Source organism: Anomalospiza imberbis, chromosome 2 (assembly GCF_031753505.1).
Source record: "Anomalospiza imberbis isolate Cuckoo-Finch-1a 21T00152 chromosome 2, ASM3175350v1, whole genome shotgun sequence".
Classification (NCBI taxonomy): domain Eukaryota; kingdom Metazoa; phylum Chordata; class Aves; order Passeriformes; family Viduidae; genus Anomalospiza; species Anomalospiza imberbis.
Window position 1 is genome coordinate 85,444,815 of NC_089682.1, and position 22,777 is coordinate 85,467,591.

At 41.2% G+C, this 22,777-nt stretch overlaps 1 protein-coding gene across 1 annotated transcript; it reads left to right on the forward strand.

Moving 5' to 3' along the window:
* Positions 1–22,517, forward strand: RUBCNL (rubicon like autophagy enhancer). Its single transcript, XM_068182178.1, has 16 exons — positions 1–100; positions 228–336; positions 2,419–2,527; positions 4,585–5,250; positions 9,644–9,729; positions 12,832–13,042; positions 13,912–14,016; positions 16,052–16,094; positions 16,452–16,584; positions 16,994–17,139; positions 17,885–17,949; positions 19,059–19,297; positions 20,065–20,126; positions 21,034–21,187; positions 21,306–21,396; positions 21,877–22,517. The coding sequence occupies exons 2-16, from the start codon at positions 265–267 to the stop codon at positions 21,987–21,989; spliced, it is 2,295 nt and encodes a 764-aa protein (XP_068038279.1). The 5' UTR covers positions 1–100; positions 228–264; the 3' UTR covers positions 21,990–22,517.
* Positions 22,518–22,777: the final 260 nt, after the last annotated feature.

Genomic DNA, 22,777 nt, shown 5'->3' on the forward strand with positions numbered 1-22,777 from the left:
CGTTGTGTTAGTGAAAAAACAGACAGGCAAACAAACCCCCGTCTCTCAGTTAGGCTCTGTTTAAAAGCACATTTCCATTGTTGCTGAGCTCTGCTTTTCGGTAAGCTTCTGTAGGTATGCCAAGTCAGGACGGAAAACAGTTCAGAATATTAACTGTAGAGTCGGCAAAACAGATGGAGAAGTGCGGATAACGTAGTGGTGACTGCCATGCTCTCTATTGCTTCCAGGTACTTAACAACACTGAAAAATGAAAGCTTTCCCATCATGTCTCTCCATGCAGTAGCGCTCGCCAGCTTCGGCAGAACAGAAGTCTTCAAGCACCCTTGCTCTGAGGAGGTGAGGCAAGGGAGACCTCTGAATGGTGGCTCCCTGTGCTCGTTAGCTTGAGGGGTCTTGGTTCAAAAACCAGCTTTTCGTTCCAGTGGACGTAGTAAGTTATTTTTAAATGCTGGTACAGTTAACTTGGGAAACACAGTCCCAATATTGGAGGTGGGGAAAGAAAAGGCAGACTTCTAGTAGGAAGATGTCGAATTGTCGGTGGTTTTTTTTTTTGTTTTCTGTTTTGTTATGGCAGTGTGTTGTGCTTTTGTGCTTTCCATGTGCTTCTGTTGTTGTATTTCCTTATCACTGCTCTTTAATAGCTTTTTTTTTTTTTTTTTGTTATTGGAGGGGACAGTTATGTGGCTTTTTTTTTTTCCCTGTGATGTAGTTGAAATCGTAGCATCTGAAGAGTAAATGGAAATCGTGAATTCTCAGACCGTTCTGATAAGAACTGAGAGATGGGACCATTGTTTAGAAACAAAGATAAAAGTCTTAAAACTCAGCACCCTTAACAGCTGTGCTACAGTACTTGTATTTATCTTGCTGGGCATTTGGGATACTTGCATCCTAAGAGGTAGAATCTGCTAATTGCTGAGAGTTTGTTAATTGTATTGAAAACAATTTTGACCATATGATATTTATATGTATAAAGCCTGCTTACATGCCAGTTTCTCTAAAGTGCAGAGGGAGAAAAAAATAGAAAAACACTAGCAGTAACTGAAAAGAGTATTTTTCTAAGCACTGGCATAATCAAATGCTAAATATTTTAAATTAAACATACTATTTTTGGCTTGAAACGTTATTCTTCAGTTAAAAGGGAAATTCTCTGTGGGTTTTAATTTCTTCTGCTTTCCGCGAGTCTGAAGGGTATCTGGACAAGAGCTGTACTCTGAGTCACCTCACTGTTCCACATAGGAAGTGTAGAGGTCAACAACCCGGGGTGGCCGAGGATAGCACACCTTTACTCCCTTCTCTTTTTATGGGATCACAGAGTTCAGGGGAGGGTGAGAAGAGTCCTGGTCGTCCTTCAGTGTGCAGACATTCTCACTGATATGGGGGGAAGGCACAACACCTTGGTTAAGTGCCTTTTAAGGATGTGGATGTCAGAGTAGGACATCCCTTTCATTTCCCTGCTTTCTGCGATGTGCTCTGCAGGTCCATGGCATACTTGAGGCAGCAGGGAAGTGGGGGGACAAATTTTAGGTCCTCATAAGGAATTTATGAGCTATGGGAGGATACCTGTTGCTTTGCTGTCCTGAGTGTATCATAGTCTCTTGTTGGAATTAGCCCCTGAGTATCTGCACTAAATTGCTTCCTTGGTTCAGCTTACACTATTTTGACAGTATGGTAAATCCAGCTTTGAGGGTAGAAATACTGAGTTGGAAGCATCATGACTGCAAAAAGTGAAGTGCTGATCTACTATAAACCTGCTCAGGCAGTTCAAATGCATTCAAAATTTTGGTCAGCTTATACTGGCAGGCTCCTATGCCAGGTCGAGTATTATCTATCTGTGTCACCTCTTGCATTATGCTGGGTCAGTCACGTTGCTGATATGAACCACATATACCGTGTTCTATCAAATTAGGTGACATGACCACATTTGTTTCCAGTTCTTAGAGCTGGGAGATAAAGCAGCACATGGACCAGATATTGGTGGAGTTGGATCTTCATAGATTTAGCTTATAACATGTATACATCTAAATAGGCCAGTGCTTCCAGATACAGATTGGTGGTTCTTTGAATTCTTTTCCACTCCATTGCTGTTGTTTTGGTAGATACACAGGCATCCTATTCAGCATTTTGTCTCATTTATGCCTTATGCACATGTTTAATCCTCCTGCTGTGGAGAGTTTCTTTTGGTCATCTGCCTTTTGGAGTGAAATGAGAGATGCGGAGCTGATATGTGAGTGCTCTCTAGACAGTGCACGCTTCTGGGGAGATTTCCAGGCAGCCAGAAATGTTGGCAGTGGTTAGGTGACTGTCAGCAGGCTTCAGAAAAGTGTTCTTCCTGTTAGGATGATTGTGAGACCGAGGGTATCATTAGCAGAGTGATGTTATCTCATAACCAAATTGTCTGCCTCTCTGTTCTCATTATAGTTCAACCACGAAAGCCTAAAGGTGGCGTTCACTGACTCAGCGTGTTCTTCAAACCCCTCCATGAGGATTAGCTGCCTTGCTCCAACACCTCAAATCTCTGTTCTCTCAGGTAATGCCAGTTTGTCCCAAATTGCCTGCCCCTGGGAGCTTTGCTGGTGCCTGTAGTGCTAGCAAAAGCTATTGGTGTTTGTGTATACTGAACAAGTCTAGTTTGTTTGAAGAGGGTTCCTTGCTCATTGGCTTTGAGGGTGGTAGATCATCAAAATACATTATACTATTTGCAAGTATGGCAGTTTTTTGCCTTTTAATGGTGGTTTGGCCATTTTAGTTAATGCTGACATTTGTGTGTGAGGGTGGATCGGGTTGCCCAGAAAAGTTGTGGATGCCCCATCCCTTTAAGTGTTCAAGGCGAGGTTGGATGGGACTCTGAGCAATCTGGTCTACTGGAAGGTGTCCTCACCTACAGCAGGGGGGTTGGAACTAGATGATCTTTCAGGCCCCTTTCAGCCCATAACATTTTACAATTTTTTGATTATAACACTAAATATCTTGCACAGAGAAGATGATGTTCGCAGCACAAATTTAAGTATTCCTGTGCAATTGAAATGTCAGTAGTTACCAAAGTATCTTTCTTTCCCTGAAAAGTTTGAAAGGTATTTGTTTGAAAGTCAGCTAGTTTTAAATTTCCCATTCCTGTCCTTATATTGCCATGGCTGGCTACACTGGCAAGATGTTTGTTTGCAAGTACAGCCAGTAAAATGTGCAGTTTTGCTTCTATTTCTGCAAGAGCTTAGTCCTGGTAAATGGCAGGTGACTGATCCCTATTACTGACATGCTCTGGCTGATTTTGACCTGGCTTTACTAGGATAGCTTTGCTAGCAGCTCTTGCAGTTTCGGTGATATGTGATTTTCTCAGATGTTTTTCAGCTTTTTCTTGATGAGCCCTGGTCTTTTTATGGATTTGCTGTTCCAAAATACATGGGTTTTTTTTTGTTTTGGTTTTGATCCTTTCATTAGTAAACTTTCTTATGTTGTTTGTGTGCATGCGGGCTTCCATGGGAGAGACTCATGGAGAAGTTTACTGTTTTCCAATGAGATATGTGCAAGGAAAGCAACCTCTGGGCAAAGTCTGGAGTCTGCAAGACTTCCTGCTTTTTTCAACAGCAATGTTTAACAATCCTTGCAGTCCTAACTAGGAGTTCTTTGTCCTAGAAATTATTCTTCTTGATTGTATCTATTCTTAGAATTTTACAACTGACTTATCTTCCCCAAAGGAGATAGTTGTTAACTTCATTGTGTTGATATAGTCGATGATTTCTTCTTGAACATAGACTTTGTGTCTAATCTCTCAATTACTTGGATTATGGCAGTTCCTCTGAGGCTTGTTTGTTTGTTTTTGGGTTTTTTGTTTGTTTTGTTCAAGGTGTAGGACTTCAGTTTACTCTTCAAAAGCTACTGGTTGTGGTGCATGCTTCTGTGTCTGGCTAATGTTGCTATGTCTGCCACTAAAAGCAGTTTTTCCATTTTCTGTCGAACTAAGTTTTGCAGTAGATCACATAAGACCTTGGCAGTGCTTTTCATTCTTTCAGAGGCATTATAGTGATCTTGATGTGACAGAGCTAAGTTTGTTATAGTTTTGGCTAAGTGTTGCCACCCCATGGATAATGGACTGAAGTTTACTTCCAGTCTGACTGAACTGAAACACACAAGCATGATGACCTTGTATTACTGAGTGTGTTTTTTGTTACTCTTTCTGCTCTGTTGATCTTCCATGTGACTTACTATAATGTAGTCTTCTCTTCTATTGACAATAGGATCAGTACCAGTAATAGTTTTGTTATCCTGTTTTGTAGAACAGTGATATTTTTGACCACACTGACAATCAGTCACCATTAAAGTCTTAGCTAATTGTGTTTGGATAGCAGCAGAATTCTTTACTGTTGGTTATTACCTAGCCGTTGTCAATTACAGAATTGCTTCCTGAGTGCAGAAAGCAAGAGCTTTCTTGCAGGAAGACGCAGCAGCGAGTAGTGAGTGAATTCAGCTGTCCTGTCTTCTCACCTGTGTAAAAAATACTATGCATTTTATTCATGTTGTGTATTAACCTTTTCTTAGTATTGTTTCCTAACCTCTTCTTCTAATTGTTTTCTTCTAATTTCTGAACAGATGAATCTTCAAGGCCAGCAGTGATTGGACATGCTGGAAGTTTTGGATCATACCCAGGCAGTGCTGAAGCTATCAAAGACATTCTCATGTCTGTTTTAAATGCATCTGGTTTGAAGCCCTCTTTGGTGTTGGAGCAGAGCACAATGCAGGGAGCTGAGCATCTGGACAGTGATGTGGAGCAGTGGGAAGAAAGCAGTACTGGGGACAGCCATGATGACAGTGACAGTGATTCTGCACATCACAACGCTGCCTGTACACAAACAGACATTCGGTTTACGAGGCCCCGGGCATGTTGGAACAACACAGACTGTGATTCCCCCAAACCTTCTCTGGATACTTTTCCTTGTCCCCGTTATACTGATGGAGATCCTGCTGCTTCCTCCTTGAATGGTTTCACTCTTTCAAGCGTGTCCCCTCTGAAGCGTGACTGCTTTACCCAGGTGACATTAACAGGAGGCACCGTCACATCCGCTGTTGTGCATTCTGGAAAAGAATCTTGTACCTCCCCTGAACAAGACTTGGCTTTCACAAGGTTGCTTTCAGATTCAGCTGTTGGTAAAGCAGATCTAGTGCGATACCCTCATGCCGTGGAGCCTGCGCCTCTCAGCAGCCGCGACAGTGATTCTCCCAGTGGCCTTTCCCAGTCAGAGCCAGTCAATCCAAGAGGTAACTTTATAGCTGCATTTTTGTTGTAAGATCTCTGGAAAGAACTGTAATTGAAGTGGGCCTTATTTATGGTGATTGCAAATAAGATAGATGCTGTCATTCAAAATAGGAGAGAGGGGAGAAAGAGCTTAAAAACCAAGGAGAACCTGAGGGGTGTTGGTAAAACGGGAGATGCTCACGCTTTTGCAGGAGGCATCTCTCAGGATTCAGAAATGCTTCTGTAATATACAACTGTAGATAAAAGGTAGAAGTTGCTGAGCTGTGAGAAATGTAGAAGGTCCACTGGATGAGCTTTCTACCAGCTTTATTTTGTCTTCACTGTTACCCTTTTCCCACTAGCAGATAGCATGGGTCTGGGCATTGGGTAGTGATTCATTGGGGTGTGTGGGGTCATGTAGGGTTTGGCAGCTGCTGGAGGAGGGGGAGTCCTTGGATTCTGGGATTTTAGAGGCAGAGAATTATCATCCAGTTTATTATGACTAAATTGACTTGTTCTGGAGGAGGACTGTTTTTCCTTTTCCCCTTTCCAAGTGCACCTGAGGTCTTGGAGACACAAACCCCTATCTGATGTAGAACAGGTTCTTTATACCTTTCACCAGTTTCCAGCCATATGGATAATCCCATTTGTTGTCTGTGAAGAGGGCTGCTAGCAGAGGGTGCCCTTTGAACAGGGTGCCTTCTGTCCCTGCAGTGTCAGGGGGCTCTGGGCAGTGTAGACCTGTAGGTGAGGAGCTGTTCAGTGGGAAAGTTCAGCACATGTCCCTGAGATGGCCAGGGAAGCAGCTTGCCTGGCCTTGGGACTTGTGTGTGCCTCCATGAGGTGTGCCAGTCTTCCTGGGCTGCAGGCTGGGGTCCCTGCCCTTTGGCTGAGGCAGCAGAACAGTCCTCTCCTGTTTAACACCTAATATTGACAGGAGCAGCCTTTGGTACAGCAAGATGAAGCATTTTGATTTTGTTTTTAAAGGGTGTTAGTGGCATCTAAGGACTTAATTTAGGGCCACAAAGATGTTCAGATGGATGGAGCACCTCTCCTATGAAGACAGACAGAGCTGGGGTTGTTCAGCTTGGAGAAGGCTCCAGGGAGACTTTGTAGCAGTCCTCCAGTACTTAGAGGGGGTGTTATGAAAAAATAGGAAGGGCGATCATCTATTAGGAAGAAATCTTTTACTATGAGGGTGCTGAGGCACTGACACAGGTTGCTCAGGGTAGTTGTGGATGCCCCATCCCTTTAAGTGTTCAAGGCCAGGTTGGATGGGGTTGTGACCAACCTGGTCTAGTGAGTGATCTTTGAGCAACCTGGTGTAGTGGTAGGTGTCCCTGCCCATGGCAAGGGGTTTGGAACAAGGTGATATTTAAGGTCTGTTCCAATCAAAACTCCTCTGTGATTCTGTGATGATAATTATAAGCTTCAGAAAAATGTTGCAGCTGAGGTTTGATTTTTCTACTGGAATAAAGGCAAAGAGCAGGGAGTGTTCATCCTGCCTTTGTATTATAAAAGAATAATACAAAGTCTAGGTTTTGTTGGTTTGTTTCGATTTGGGTTTTTTCTTCTCCCTTTGGTCAGTAGTAGTCCTAACGGTGACACTCCACCGACCTTCACTTCCAGTTTCTGATCCTTTCTAGCTATTTGCCCAGAACTCCTCCAAGGTCTGTTGGCAGCAAGGTCTCAAACAGGCACGTGCCATTGCAGGACTGTGTGCTCTTAGTAACACCTCTGTCATCTGGGACAGGCTGTTGTCATCAGTTAGTATGTGACGATTATGGCTGCTTCCTTCTGCTGGGTGTTGCGTTTTCTCCGTGCCTTCGAGAAATGCCCGTCAGGGAGAAGGAAACCGCACCCAGCAGTTGGGGCTGGCTGAGGCCAGTCACACGTGTTTGGGGAGCTGGGTCTGGAAAACACAGCCCAGGCTCTCGGGGTCAGCAGAGACTGCGAGGCACGTGCAGAGGAACAAATACATCGTGCGTGACTCGACCTTCTGGCACGAGTCGGATGTGTCACAAGCTTGTGCTGGGGCAGTAGTGCTGCTGGCTCTCCAGAAAACAAAGGGAGAAAGGAATGTGGCAGCTGGGTGACTGAAGAAGAGCATCCTTGATTTTACTAAGAAATACTCCTCATAGGAGGCAGGATCCTGTTAGAGACTTCACAATGTGATATGTTTGGTCTGCCTTAGATTCAGGCCTTTTCTGTACAAAGTGAAAACTTCTGCGTTTCTTCATTCCTTGTTGCTTTTAACCATTAACTTGCTACTGGGTAGCTTGGGTAATGAGGCCTCATTCTCTCCTGTACTGTCCAATACTATGAGGATGTGAAAAGTGAATAGCAAAATGAAAAAGAAGGAATATAATGTCTGATTTGAGGGCAGGAATTGCACAATAGGATTTCCTGACTTGCTGTCCTAGAGATGATGGTTCCTCACAGGAGAATTGCTGAGGGATGCACAAGATACAAGAAAACTATGTAATATCACTTAAATCAGAATAATTTGTTTCAGTGGAATTTAATTTTTGTTTAGTGAGATTTTCTGCTGGTCCCCTGAAATTCCTACTAGGCCTTGTTAGTATGTTTGAGGCCACCAGAGAATGGCCCATATTCAACTTTTTGAAAAGGCTCTGTCACTGTTAATGAAGAGTTCATGACTGAGTTTAGTGTTTTCTGGGGGCTTTATTGTGGCTGGTGTATCACTGAGTTCACAGACTTGTTCTTGCTTTTAACCCATATGTACATCAAGGTCATTTCCTCCTCTGGCTCTTAGGGCTCTTTCCTGAGCCCCTCCAGGCAACAGTGCTCAGGAGCAGAAGGGCAACCAGATAACTTCTGCATCAGATTCAGAGTTGCATCCCATTGCTTGATGTGCTGGGCTCCTTCCCTGTGCTTTTTTTACATTCTCTTTACTTAAAGATGCAAGTGGGATGCAAGAGGTAAGCAAAGGAGAGAGCTCCCATTAGATTGCAAAATTATATTTAAGATTAATTGGGTATTATGCTTTTTCTACAGAGAGGAATAATTTTCCCATTTCCTTATTTCTGCTTATTATTTTTAGTTTAGAGAGTAATATTTGTTATCTTAACTGATGAGAATGTAGTCTCTTAATCAAGTTATAGAGCTTACCTAGTAAGATGAATCATCAGGTAGGTATGAAAATAACTTAATTAGGCCATTAAATGTGTTTTGAAAAGTCACATTGTCAGCCTCTCCGTTTTTCCTTCATGGTATACACAATGGAGGTATTAATAATTCTTACAAAAGCTCTCCATCTGTGTTGCCCTGCTCAAGCACAGTATTGACTTTACAGCCTGATATCATCGATGCTCAGGGCAGCGTAACAGGGTTTCTCTTAAGTACAGCAGTATAAATAACACAAGCTAGGCCTGAGAGTCAGTGTCCCTTAGCTGGAGAAAAGTTTTACATAAATTATGATCGTATTTTGTGGGAGCTCTTTAGCCTGTGACTTTTAAACCAATTTAGGAAGGGCATTTTTTAAAAAATAAAAAGCCATTGATTAAGCTGTGCTATTTTCAAAGGCTTTAAATGGTGTCTGTGTGGTGGCCCTTTTCCAGCACATACGGCCTGTTTTATCCTGTAAACATCATGAGGGTGAAACAGAAACACTGTTAGTTCAAGGTCCAAGAAGAGGTAATAAGCACCAGTAAAAACCTGATGTGTGCTCTGCTGTACAGTCAAAAGTTCTTACTGGGGAAAAAGAGATAAAATTTATTTTACATACTCATCAGAGACTACCAGGAGAACAAAACTGCAGTTCTGGGAAGCAAGGAATACTGTGGCTAATGCCATAGTTGGACATACTACCATTCAGTATGGGTTGCATTTGGAAGCAGGAGGGAGATTTCCTTGGGGTATGGAAACATAATGGCAAAATGTTTTCCAAACTTAATGTTTCCAAACACAATGCCAGCAGTGATATGGGGAATCTTCTAAGGCCGTTGCATCTCTCTGCATGCCCAGACAGCAGTGGGATTTGTGTTTCTTCTGGCAACTGTGAATGAGCAGAGTGCAGTTAGCTGGTTGTGTCTGTGTTGCCAACTGCAGAGCATTGCTGCAAATCCAGCCTTAGGTTCTGTTTGTGGTTGTCCCCAGCAGCTCAGGCTGTAGCTTGGAGAGAACTGGTGTGGGAGTGCAGTGCTGCTGTCACAGCACAGTATTTAAACTGTGTTTCTCTGGTAGTTGATGTTCATGCTTCAGGTTGCCAGAATAGGTCAAATGCCAGCGTGCTTCTCACATTTTTCTCCTCCTTGGCTTGTAACACAGCCTCCAACCCTAGTGGTGTTCAGTTTTGGGGAAAAAAATCTTGCTTTGCTTTCTGGAAGTTCCAGCACACACTGTGGGAGCTGCAGAGAAAGAAGTAACAAATAAAAGTTCTTGTTATACCCTCAGGTTCTAATTCTCCTTTGAATATAAGTGCTATACCCTTGAATCGTTCATTGCAGGACGTCTGTATGCTTCCAGAGGATGTGGAAAAGGTGAGAACAACAAGCACTATCATGATAATGTTCTTTACGTTTTATTGTGGCAAAACCAAATGACGAGTGCTATTTCTCAATAAAAGAACTTCCTGATAGATGTACTAATCTTTACAAATACTCTATTTTCCCTCTTCCTGCCCTCTGTGAGTGAACCTACAAACATAAAATGCCTATTTCATAATTTGTCTTCTACTCTTGACCCATTAATTAAACATTTTAATTATTTTTAAATAATGGAAATATATACAGGAAAAATGTATGTTTCTGCTTGTCATTCCATCATTTCCCCACACAGTCCTTGAAAGCAAAGTTTAACATTAGTAACTTTAAAGTTAAATTAGAATATCTTGCATAGAAGTTGTTACAGCTGCATGCATATGTATGAGATTTACCTCATGCTTTTACTATCAAAAGATGCGGAGAGGATGGGGTTTTTTTTGTGTGTGCTGATGATAAGCATGTGAGATTTGTTATCAAAGAATTACAGTATGAATACCAAGCACAGTAACTCTAAGAGCTGCAGTAATTCAAGCAGTTTCTCATGGTTTCTCATAAGGGCCTCAAACAGTCTTAGATGTCTTGCCAGATAGGCAGTCCACTCAAGCCCATAAACAGAGCTAAAGCTGTCACGCAAAACTGTGTGCTAAGTGCTAATCTTTTCCAGCAGTGGAAAAAGAGGGGTTAATGGATTGCAATGAGTAGGATTTAATATAAAAGAGCTTTAAAAATGTGCCTAGAAAAGGAGATTTTTTTTTGCTGGACTGTGTGCATGTGGTCCCATGGCCTGGGCCCCAGAGGTAATCATCCTCTTTGTGCACAACACTTATTTTACCAGAGTAGCAAGTTCTGCCTTTGGTTTGAAGCTCTCAACATCTGTAATGTGCATTTCAAACAACAAAACCCACTCGATAAATCACACACTAAAACTCAACGACCTTGAGAACTAGCTTTTTGTGTTGCTTTTTATGGAAGGTGTTTCAGAAAGGAGACTATGTTTCTCCATCTGAAATGTGGGACCTAAAACAAAAGTAATTTGTTTTCAGACACCAGGAGACCAGTGAGAAGGTATCTGGATTAGAAACCACAATCTGAGTGTTGAGTGAGGCAAGATTTTATCAGCTACTACTACTGTGCAGAGATTGGGGGCTGATGTGATTACAAGTTAAAAGATAGCAAGAGCTCAGTCCATTATGAGCAAGGCTGCCTTTAAAAAAAACCCAAATAACAAAAAAATCCAACCAAACAAAAACCCACTAAACTTCAAATACTTTTACCTTGTGAAATAATCTCTTTCAACTTTAGGACCAAAAGGTAAGGTACATGTGGTCCTGAAGTTGTAGTTGTGTGCCAGGAAGGAAATGGGTCAGATAATCTTAAAGGGGCTTTCCACTGATGTTAGTGGGAAATGAGAAGGTTGGTGTGTCACAGCTGAGTTGGGTCTGCTTTGTAGAGTGAGGGAGCTATCAGTAGGCAGAGCTGAAAGATGATAGTCATGCTGAGTACAGGAGTTCATGTGTTCTGTTTCATGTTTTTGCAGTGCAGCTCTCTCAGATACACTCATCATTGCTTTTATCAGCAGGGTATGCTGATAGGCTGTGTTCTGCCACTAACTTGAGACTTATCTCCTACTTCTTCAAAGTAGGAGATATCTCCCAAAAGGAAAAAAGGCTTTTAAATTATTTCTTTGCTAATGGAAAGATAGCAAACTCCTGGACTCCTAAAGTTCACTGAAAGTTGAACTCTGTGGAAAAACTGTGCACCAAATAATATTAATTAGTGGTGGGAAAAAGATAAGTCTCTCCAAACACCCACAGGGACTTGGGTGCACTCTAATGCTGACATGCATCTTTTCTATGTGCATTTGTCTGTGAGCAGTAAGAAAGCTGTGCTGTCTGTTGTGCTTCTTAAGATTTAAGTATTCCTAAACACTGATGTCTTTCTTCATGGTTCCCATACAAGTTGAGGGGATATCATGAATACTGATGCCAAGTGGTACAATTTTCTGAACATAAGCCACTTTTATAAAGCTTTAATTATCCTGCACTTAAGAATCTCTAGCCTTGGATACTGACATAGCTTTTTAGATGTAAGTTAAGGTTTTCACATGGCTGTCAAGGGGAGAGAGTATCCTGGGTATCTCTGGGTTACCACCTTGGTGCCTGAGTACAACTATCTCTCCATGATGTATCCACTTTTGAGCTGAGACTGGTGTGGGACCTGTGCCCAGGCCATCAGCAGTAGCTCAGGTGGGGCTGGTGGGATGCTCTGTTAGACCTCAGAAAGCAAGGGATACAGCAGTGATATTAGGATAGGAGCCCCAGGTGTGTGTGTGTCTCAGTGGTCTCTTTTCCCAGAGAATGGGTGACCAGGGCAGGCAAAATAGCAAGAGACATCACAAGGAAGTGTTGTCTGATTTGGAAATCCTACAGTGAAGCTTTGGAACAGCTACCTTTTATTTAAGGCAGTGGGAAACCCAGGGGAGCCAGATTCCCACTTATTCTTACCACAGACTTTCTATGTAGCATTGAGTTGTCCATGTAAGCCATCTCACTGCATATTCCCCACCTCACTGCCCTAACTCTTAACACATGAAAACATTTTACTATCTCCTGTACTTCCCACCACCTGAAGATCTACACTCCATTCAAAACTTGCCACTTCTGGCCTCCACCAGCTAGCATATGTGCAAAACTGCTTGTACACATTGACTTGAAATTAAATCATGTTAAATAAGTTACTTGGATGCACACTTGCATACTAAATAATGCAGTGTAACTAGAAGACTGCATCTCTGAAATGCATACATATACACCAGTTAGTCATGTAATCAAGTTCATTTTTATCAAATTCATGGGTAAGATAAAAGTAGATTGTATATTATAATCAAGGGTGAGACAATTATCTAGGCAGTTGCCTTTTGCATATTGTTCCTCAATTGCCCTTGGAGTGGTTTTTTTGAGTTTAAATAAAAGGTCAGACAGGTTTACATTTTTATTTATAGAGTTGAAAAAGTATGGGGGGAAAATTATATATTTCACTTCATCTTAACTAAATATCAGATATGCTGTGTACTAATGAGCATTCCAATCTTGTGTCCAGGAAAATGCACACTTTTTTGTCGCAGATATGATTATAGCATCACTAGAAAAAATGAAATGTAATATCCTAAGCCAACAACAAGCAGAGTCCTGGGCTATGGAGGAAACAAGTGGATCAGATGGCAGCTATCACACTGACTCTGAGTTATCTTCTTACCCTGGAGTGAAGAAGTCTGATTCTTCTGTTACCTCTTCAGACAGTGGTTATGAAGGCAAGTTACTTAATCTAGAATGTAACCTTGTCTGAAAGCCTTTGCTTCTGTGCAGGAAAATACTAAACAAATTGGGACATTGCTTGGAACCAAATCCTCTGTTACCTTCTTTGAGTCTCTGGAGAGCTGGGTCCATTGAGGATCATTATGCCACAAGTGTTTTCCTGTGGGTCACATACTTCCTTTTGGATGTTCACACCTATGTTTTATTAATTATAATTATATTTTACATTAAAATGAAAATGTAGGGTTAAATGCCACAAGCCAAGCATGACGCTCCATGGAGCATGCCTGTAGCTGGCTGTTTTTCTCTCTCTGCTTAAATTTTTTTCTTTGGTCGTATTTGCAGCTTGGATCTTTCCTTCAGTGTTTGCCTCTGCAGTATGCAGATGAGGCTGTCCAGTTGGTTTGAGTGAGAATCCCCAGAGTATTCATTCACATATAGTTTAAGGCAAGATAATAAATACTCCTGGCATTATTATGCTTGAGTCAGCACATGCATTTTTAAGTAGATTTTAGTCTCTTGAGTAGTACAGATCTTAGTGATGAATCATGAGTCTAAAGTCTAAATTACATAAATTCTGTGGAAAAATGAATGGTATTCTTGGACACGAAAAGGGGAGAGACCACAGGCTATATAAAAAATTTGGGTTTATCGCTACAAGATTCTGGCTGAGAAACTGAGGGACATACTGTATGTCAGACTCCCAAGAACTGGCCTGCTATGTGTATGTATAAAAACAATTAAAATTGCTTTATAAATGCAGTCTGTGTGCTAAGTTTTGGCAAGTGATGAAAAACATAAACATGATTGCAGCTACTTATAAATGCTCTAAAAGTTTAACTGATCTTGTCCTTGTCTTGGGCAGGCTGTGCTTTGCTGCCTGTCAGCTCCCCGGTGCATCTACCATCACATCATGAGGTTACCAGATTTCGTTGCCACAGTGACTCAGAGGATGAATATGTAATTATTGGTAAGGCTTTTAAATTGTAACTGCAGAAACAGATATATTGTTCAGTTGAATCTATTCCATTGTTTGGGAATTCTCTTGATTTAGTACATGTTATTGTAGGAGAAATAACATGAGAAAATGGAAACAATTATGTATGTGTAGCTCCTTACTAGAACATATGCAGAAATACCAGACTGCTGCAGGATTTCCTTTCTAGGAAATAATATCTTTTCTAATTTGAGAGTGTGGTGAGCTGACCCTGACTGGACACCAAGTGATCACCAAACTGCTCTGTCACTTCTTTTCTCCTCTGGAGAGAAAACATGACAGAGGCTTTTGGGTTGGATAAGGACAGGGATACATCACTCACCAAAAACTGTCACATGGGGAAATTAATTCATTGCCAATCAAATCAGAGTAGGGTAATGAGAAATTAAATCAAATTTTAAAGCACCTTCGCCTCCACCTCTCCCTTCTTCCTGGGCTAAACTTTACTTCCAATTTCTCTACCTCCTGGGGCTTCCCACACATCCTGTAAGAAGCGTGCTGCAGCATGGGCTTCTTCCTTCTAGGTCACAGCCTTCTTTAGGCATCTTCCAGCCCCAGCCTGGGCTCTTCCACATGCTGCAGGTGGGTCTCTGCTCCCCCATTAATAGCCATGGGCTGCAGGGGCACAGCTGCCTTCCCATGGTCTGCAATGAGGACCTGCAGGGGAATTCCAGCTCCGGCTCCTGGAGCACCTCCTGCCCCTTCTTCTCCACTGACCTCGGTGTCTGCAGAGCTGCTCCTCTCACATATTCTCACACCTCTCTCCAGCTGCAGCTGTGCAGGGTTTTTTCCCTCACATTTTGATTCTGGTATCCCACAGGTGCTACCACCATGGCTATAGGCTCAGCCTTGGCCTGTGGTGTGTCCATGCTGGAGCTGTCTGGCATTGGCTCTCAGAGATGGGAGAAGCTTCTGGCAGCTTCTCACAGAAGCCACTACCATAGCCCCTCCTGCTACCAAAATCTTTCCATTGCAAACCCAACAGAGGGACTGAAATTATGTCCAAGGATTAAACCAAAGGAATGTGCATGAAGAAAGTGTGAAACTGGCACAACCTCAGTCAGCTATAGCAGTATTGTTTGAGAGAATTTAGGACATGATAATTTCCTAAAGAAACAGATTGATTCAGTTTTAGGCAGCCTCACCCTCTGCTTCAGGACTAGAGCAGAATGTCTCTCTTCTCTTATATGTGGTCTGCTTCACTTTAGGACATCCTGAGTTTCGTTTGGTTTGCTTCTGGCTTTTACACATACAGAAATAGAAACCATTAGTTGCCTGTACAACTTCTAACCTTTGTTTTATCTTCTCCTGATAACAAATGGATTTTTATTGTTCTCTTTGGTTTTAGAGATTTTTTTTCTCTCATCTTTCCTTGATGTATAAATGAAGAACACACTCCCAAAAGACTGCATTCCTAGTAGCAAGAGTTACTTTGAGATGTATAAATGGGGACATTTGTCTTGAGAGCAATGAGCATGGTCAGAACTAATGCTATCAATGTGAACACCTTGTTGGCATAAGCATATTGTGTCTATGTAAACATAATGAAGTGTGTCCTTTAGTTGCAGTTATCTCACCTGTTACTAACATGTTTATAGCATTAACTGGTATGTTTGTGTTTGGTGTCTCCAAGCACCTCTTAGTATCCAAAAAAGCTAGTGTGGCCTCTCTTGGCTCTGTGCTGTTGAGTGACTTCTGTCTGGACCTTGACTAGCATGCACTTAGTCTCTCTTTACCTTTTCAGTTCTCGAAAGCAGGCTGATGGTGATGATAGGATGCAGAGGGAATATTCTTCATCACTTCAGAGATATGCAGAGGAGATAAGACTCCTTATGCCTGCTTTACAACCGGGACTGAGGTTATTTCCCACATCCAGGAAGGGTGTTGGAAAGATTAATATATTTGAAATTGACACTATGGTAACACAGAAAATATTTTTAAAATAGTGCTGAGTAAGAGATGCTTTGTTTCTTAAATGGCTTGATAAAATTTTCTCCTTTTACTGCAGAACTTGAAGACCTTGAAAATCTGTCTGTCGCCCCTGATAAAAGGTGTGTATCTTTACTATAATAGCTCCATGGCTCTGCCTTTTCTGCTGGAGCAGCTTTCTGGTGGTTCTTCTGGCTGGGGCAGGGAAAGTTGTGGGAGTGGTAAATTGGGCCCTCTCAAGGAAGGGGAAAGAATGCTGCTTGACAGCAAATGTCTCTGGTGCTTGGCTTAGCAGTGTTTCTCTGGTCCCCTAGTCTTGCTGGAGGATGGTGTTTGTGGCTCTTTGAGAGCCTGGGGGTATCAAAGAAAGAGGGTAGGAATGAAGGAATGGGAAAAAACTTTCCAGGGGTGCAGAAAGGGCAGTGGAGATTCTGATGACATGCTGTTATTTTTCACTGACAGTATTCCTTACCTTTCAGATCATCTTTTGAACCAGGCAGCAATTCTGCTGAAGCAACAGCCCAGGAGTTGTGCAGAGCTTTCAGAAAATACTGGTTGCAGACAGACTCTGCAGTTCAGCTGTCTGGTTGCCTGAGCTCATCTAAGCAGAGAGTGAGTCTGATCTGAAAACAATGAGCTCTTTATTCAGTTCCCCAAATAATCATGGTCTCACTGCAGCTGCTTCACTGCTAGGAAAAGGAGGAAGCTACATTAAAAAAAAAAAAAAAAAGAAAACAAATACAGATGAGTGCTTAGAGTTTATGAGTTCACTTGATCTAAATTTTTAGAAAATGTCTTCTCTCTTCAGCATTTTTCAGCACATTTAAAACATGTGGTTGTGAACAATCAGGATATGCTTTCTTCTGGGACTGATATGAAGGAGTTTGAGGGGGGTCTATATGCAGGTGAAAACTGAACTTTAAAATGCTGGAGTATAAAGGGAGATAAACATCTCCTATAGCATTTAACATATGTCCAGTTGATGGGCTGGTTATCTTCATGAGCTTGTCTTTCCCAATAGTCTATGCTGAAAGAAGAGATTCCAAGAGAGCTTGAGTCCAGTTTGAATCTGGCTGAAGAAATAAAGATCATATCCAGGTTGAGAGGATCTTCTGGCTGGTCCCCACCAAAATCACAGATTATATTTAATATTCATCCTTCAGTCAAGTAAGTTTTGAGGGATCTGGGCATTACCATTTAGTATAGCATGGGGAAAGCTGATGGAAGGAGCTTGGGTGATTAACAGATCTAGTGCATGTGCAGATGATCTGTGAACAGGTCTAGAGCTGGTGCATGGCACAGCCTTCTGCAGTGTCTGTCACCAGCCTCACTAGAAAACAGATGGCCTCTTTTTCCCTCTCTTGGCACGTCATGATTAACAGAGCACGTGCAATTTTCCATGGGATAATACACGCCCTCTTTGGTGTTATAGTGGCGGTGTACTTAGCTCCTGAAAATTTCATTTTGTGACACACCTGGAGAATATCCTTGCCTTTCCCTGCTGTCCTGCTAGTATTTTATGGATAGCTGGTTTTCAGAAAGTGTGAGGAGGCAGCAGGTCATGTGTGAGGAAATGGCTGTCTCACCCTGTCTCAAATGCTGTGAACTGCAGACAGCAAGCAAACTGCCTGTTCCCTGTGTTGCTGCAGGTACAGTTGCTTTTTCAGTTGCAAATGTGGATTTCCCCTCTCCAAACCCTATAATACTGATGCTACCTTATGAAATGGAAAATAATTTAGTTCTTTCAATAAGCGTTACAGAATCTCCCTTCTTCATGTGAAGGAGTAGGAGTCAGCTCCTGAGTTGGATGTTGTCCCTGGTGCCAGTGTTAGCTCTTTTGCCCTTTTGAAGAATGTTAATTAAAGCTGTCTTTTGGGTGCTGAATGATCTAACTATTTGCCTCTGTATACAGGAGAGATGCAGTGGTGGCTGCTCAAAACTTTACGTGTGTTGGTTGTGGAACCCCGATAGAAAGCAGTAAGTATTACCAAAACTGGCAAGAAACCCCTAATAAGTGCAGTACTTATACTGCGATCAGTACTGTAATCAGACTATAATCCTCACCAACACACATGTACCACAATTTTTAAATTATGTGAGCTAGAAGGAAAATCTCATTGTTGGATGTGCCTACAATAGTAAAACAGACAGTGGGATTTTTCCGGTGTCTGGAATTTTTCATACAATACTTGATAGATGTCCTTCTCATAAACAACAAAAATTCATAACAGCCGCAAAACAGAAAAAAACCTATACCAAAAAAACCAAGCTTCCAGGCTGGGAGGTGCTGGTTTTGCATAGACCAGTTGTTTCTTTTAATAATTGTTTCCCTATGCCAATTTAGATATTGCCAAAAGTCTCTTTCTGGAGACTGTATGCAAGCGTATGGAATCTGTGGCTTTGTTCTTTTGGGGTGTCTTTTTAAAACTTTTTGTTTCTTTAGATCTTGATGACAAAACCTCTTTTTTTTTTTTTTTTTTTTTTTTTTTTTTTGTTTAATTGCTGTTAATTTGTGAGAACTGCTTGAAAGCACAATGATTTACAGAACTGACAAACAGACCTTACCTAAGAAATCTTTGAAGCGGCGCTGAAGTCTCGTTCTGGGTCAGCTCACAAGAGCAGCATTTGTGGTGTCCTATCAAGTATCAACAATCTATAATGGCATATTAATTTGAGCAAATAAGAGATGCTGTAATAGCTGAGAAAAACCCCACAAACCTCTTGATGTGAAAAAGTATTGTACAAACATGACTCCTAAATTGGTGGAAGTATTTTTCTTGTGTGCTTTACCCGGTGTTTCTTTTGTGCTAAAGCAACAGGGGTTTTTCTAAGATCTTATGTTGATAATTATAATCAGGTGAACAAATATGGAAATGAGGAAAGCTTTCTGTTCTAATGCCAAGTACAAACCTTGTACATGTGTTCACCACTATAATAAAACCCTCTACTATAAAGAACAAAAAAAAAAAATCCCTTTCCCTTCATTCCACTAGATCTGAGTCATTTAGACAGACTAGGCATACAGGCAAGACTTATGTCCCGTAAGTTTTTTAAATACTCAGAATTTCATTGCTGTCTGCCTGCAGAATATATCAGGAGACTCCGCTATTGTGACTACCTGGGGAAGTACTTCTGTGACTGCTGCCACAGCTATGCCCAGTCTTCTATTCCTGCCCGAATACTTTCAAAGTGGGATTTCAAAAAATACTATGTGTGCAACTTCTCCAAACACCTACTAGACAGCATATGGCAGCACCCCATTTTCAATGTGTCGTGTATTAACAAAACTCTCTACACGAAAAGTAAAGAAATGGACAGGGTCAGGGTAAGTGTGCCTTTTCTTTATTAGGAATTTCTGGGTCTGAGACTTTCCGGAAGAATTTCTGAGGGCAGGATGTCCTGTGTGTATGTAGTAAGGAGGAGGGTTGTTTTTTTCTGACTTATCTCATCACCACTTCTGGGACTTGCCCTCTTTTCCCTCAGGTGAAGGGAGCAAAGAGGCATTTCCAACCTATGCCAGAGGTCTCCTTAGCCCTGTTTTCTTTGGGAGGTGTTTCCTTAGTGGTTTCCAGTTCTAGTGCATATAAGGGAGTTGGTCTCCAGCAGTAAATATTTACATCTTCCTGGCTTTTGGCTGTTGGAAAGTTCTGTAATTTTTGAATGACTCCTTAATTTTGTGAGCCATTAGGGGAAACATCCTTGGCTTATGTAAGAGCGGTACCTCCTACACTTCAGGAAGAGTGTTCTGCTGAAGACTACAAGTAGGCATGTTTTCCCGTCTTGGCTGAGGAGTTTACCTGGCTTACCTGTTCTTACACATGAGTGGGTCTAGCATGCATCAAGACCTGCATCCATTTTTGGCATTAGGACTTGATTCACTCATCAGGGAATAAAAATAGCCTTTGCCTGCCTTTGGTTTCCATGCATTAGAAAATCCATTTGTTTAATACTATGCTAAGTCCCCCTTTTTAGGTGTGGTTTGGTGTGCTTGCAAGGGTTGCTGACTCAAATAATGGTGTTCCTCATTTAGGAATGTATAAAAGCAATGCTTTTGATTTAAAAACAGCTTTGTTTTTCTTCTCCATCTTTTAGGAGGCGCAAGAACAACTTTTTCATTTAAAAAAGCTTTTGAAAACATGTAGGTTTGCTGAAAGGTATGGACTGTGATTATGCATGACAAATAGCTTAGTAAAATGTACATGATGTGCTTATAGAGACTTCTTCTCTAGAGATACTTGGGTGCAGTTTTAAATAAGTTGATATGATCATTAGAGAACTCTAATAAAATAACTGCCTTCTATTGCACTGCAAATGTTGAGAGAAGTAAAGTTTTATGTGGTAGCTGTTTGTTGTGATATAGTTTGGTTTTAAATGTTGAGTGATTTTAGTTGTGTATTTTTTCCTGTTCTGTTTTTCCTAGGTTCTCACTCCTTAAAATGTCAAAGATATTCCCCTCTCTGATAATATTTGTCTTTAAAAAATATGTTGGCTGTTTTAAATTAACAACTGTGTTCCTTGAGTGTTTAAAGATTTCTTCCAGAAATCTGTCATAATGCTCAATTCAGTTTATTTTATAAAAATATTCAAATGAAAGTAGTAGTAAGCAGAAGTGATAAAGACCAGTAGCCCTTTTTCCAGTGTTCACCTGCTCAGCACAAATATGGTTTCACCCAATAGTGACCTGTGCAGGATAAAACCCCTCAAAGTCCTCTTTGCAAAGCAAATAAATAAGTCTGGCTTATTTTATTAGATCCTATATGGGATTTTGCCTACTGTTCCTCAGGTAAGAGAGAGCCCTTTACACTTATTTAAGGATTGCTGGGGTAACTGTGCATGGCAACTCCAAAGCCTGAGGAATGCATGTTTAAAGCAGATAGTTTATTCTAAATCCCAAACCTTCCAATTTTTATTAAAGTGATCTCAAATTGGGAGGGGAGGTAGATAGCAAGAACTTGCCTTGTATAATCCCCATGTGACTAGAGAAGTGAAAGATGTTTATCAGGAAATACACTTGAAAAACAACTTTTTGTAACTTTCATTGGGTTTTATTTCTCTTTGCAGTGTACTGAAAGAATTTGAACAGGTTCCCAGCCATCTGACAGAAGAGCTGCATCTCTTCTCACTGGATGATCTGGTGAAGATCAAACGAGGGCAGTTACTGCCCCTTCTTAAAGATATTCTGAAGAGCTCCACCTCCCATGTTGATGGCTGTGAGGTAAGGAAAAAACAGGGCTTTTAGTATCCTTGCAGCTGCTACTGTAAGGAAATAGCCCTGCTGCCATTCCTAAATAATTTTTTTCTTAGATTTAAATTCAACCCTTTTGCTGTTGTAGCTCTGTCAAGCGAAGGGGTTTATCTGTGAATTCTGTCAGAGCTCAGACCTGCTATTTCCGTATCAGACTGCCAAATGTAAAAGGTGCCCAGGTATGTTCCAGACTGAATGTTTTTTTTTCTTTCTTTCTTGGGGGAATTTTGATGTATAAAACCATTTAGACTTATTATAAAAGTTGAGAAGTAGCTTCACTGAAAGCATGTATATTTGAAAACCTGCATGTGCATTTGGAAGCCATGGGCAGTATGTATCCTCAAAAACCAGCCTGTGGCAGCTGTTTCGTATCAGTGGATTCAGAGAGCACAACCAGGCATTTGCCTGACCATGATTATGCTTGCAGAGGGAGACTATTTTTGGGGTCTAGGCATGAGAGGAGCTGTTTTATCAGATCTTGCTAGCATTCAGTGTAAATTATTACAGTGGTGGTGGTTGTCCCAGCCTTGCACTGCTTCTGTTTACTTTTGTGCTGATATGTACATGATAGAACACCATTCAAGGAACACAGCTATTGATTCATTTTTTTTAATTCTATTTTTTTTCTCTCCAAATGCTACTCTGTATGTATAAACAAGAGTGCAAAACATGTTTTCACAAAGCATGCTTCAAATCTGGAGGCTGCCCCAAATGTCTGCGGATCTCAGCTCGGAGGACTCTTTCAGAAACTCCATCACTGGTGCCTCAGTGAAACTGGATTCCTCTGACTGCTGACTTTAGAAGATGCTCAGACCCAAATCTTCAGATGCATGATTAAGTGTTAAATAATGTTGTTTTAGACATTACTGGTTTTAATGCATGTCTCCTTTATGGGGGGTAAAATAAAAAAAAATAGAAAAAAACCCCATCAACTTCATTATTGTCATTGAAAACTTACCCTATGGGAGTTTCATCTTAATGGTGACAGACTGGATGTTAATTTTTTGGGCTGCCTTTTGTTGCTATGTTTTGTCCTTGGATGTAAGATTTTTAATACTGTATTTTTTAATGTAAAAATGATTAATCTCTGTAATTCTGCAGATAAAGTGAGCGTTGGAAGTCTTTGCCTGTGTTTGATTTTGGAAATGGGGAAAATGTGGTAAAGTACAAAATCGTTGTCTGCAAAGCTCTACAATAAATAGAAAAGACTTGTCTGCAAGTTTTAGGCAGATGTTAATCTGAAATTGTTATGGCAAATGTTTATTGTGAACCAGTGAATTTTAAGTTTCTTTTAAACACATCAACTCAACAGCCTGTGGTGAGTTAACTTGGCCTGCTGCTAGATGATCTTCACACTTCATGCAGCTGCTCTCGCACCTCATTCCTCAAGAGGACAGAGGGAGAAAAGAAGATGGAAGAGCTCACAGGCTGAGATACAGACAAGGAGATCACTTGCTAGTTACTGTCATGAGTGAAAAAATCCCCTGAATTGGAGAAAATGAAATTCATTGTAAATTAGAAGTTGAGTAGGGTGGTGAAAAGCAAAGACTGAACCAATAA

Excerpts from the sequence above, each read along its gene's own strand:
- RUBCNL (XM_068182178.1), top strand. The coding sequence starts at position 265 with ATGTCTCTCCATGCAGTAGCGCTCGCCAGCTTCGGCAGAACAGAAGTC. Across the intron at positions 14,017-16,051 it reads GGATGAATATGTAATTATTG|AACTTGAAGACCTTGAAAAT; the intron begins GTAAGGCTTTTA and ends CTTTTACTGCAG. Across the intron at positions 16,095-16,451 it reads TCTGTCGCCCCTGATAAAAG|ATCATCTTTTGAACCAGGCA; the intron begins GTGTGTATCTTT and ends CTTACCTTTCAG.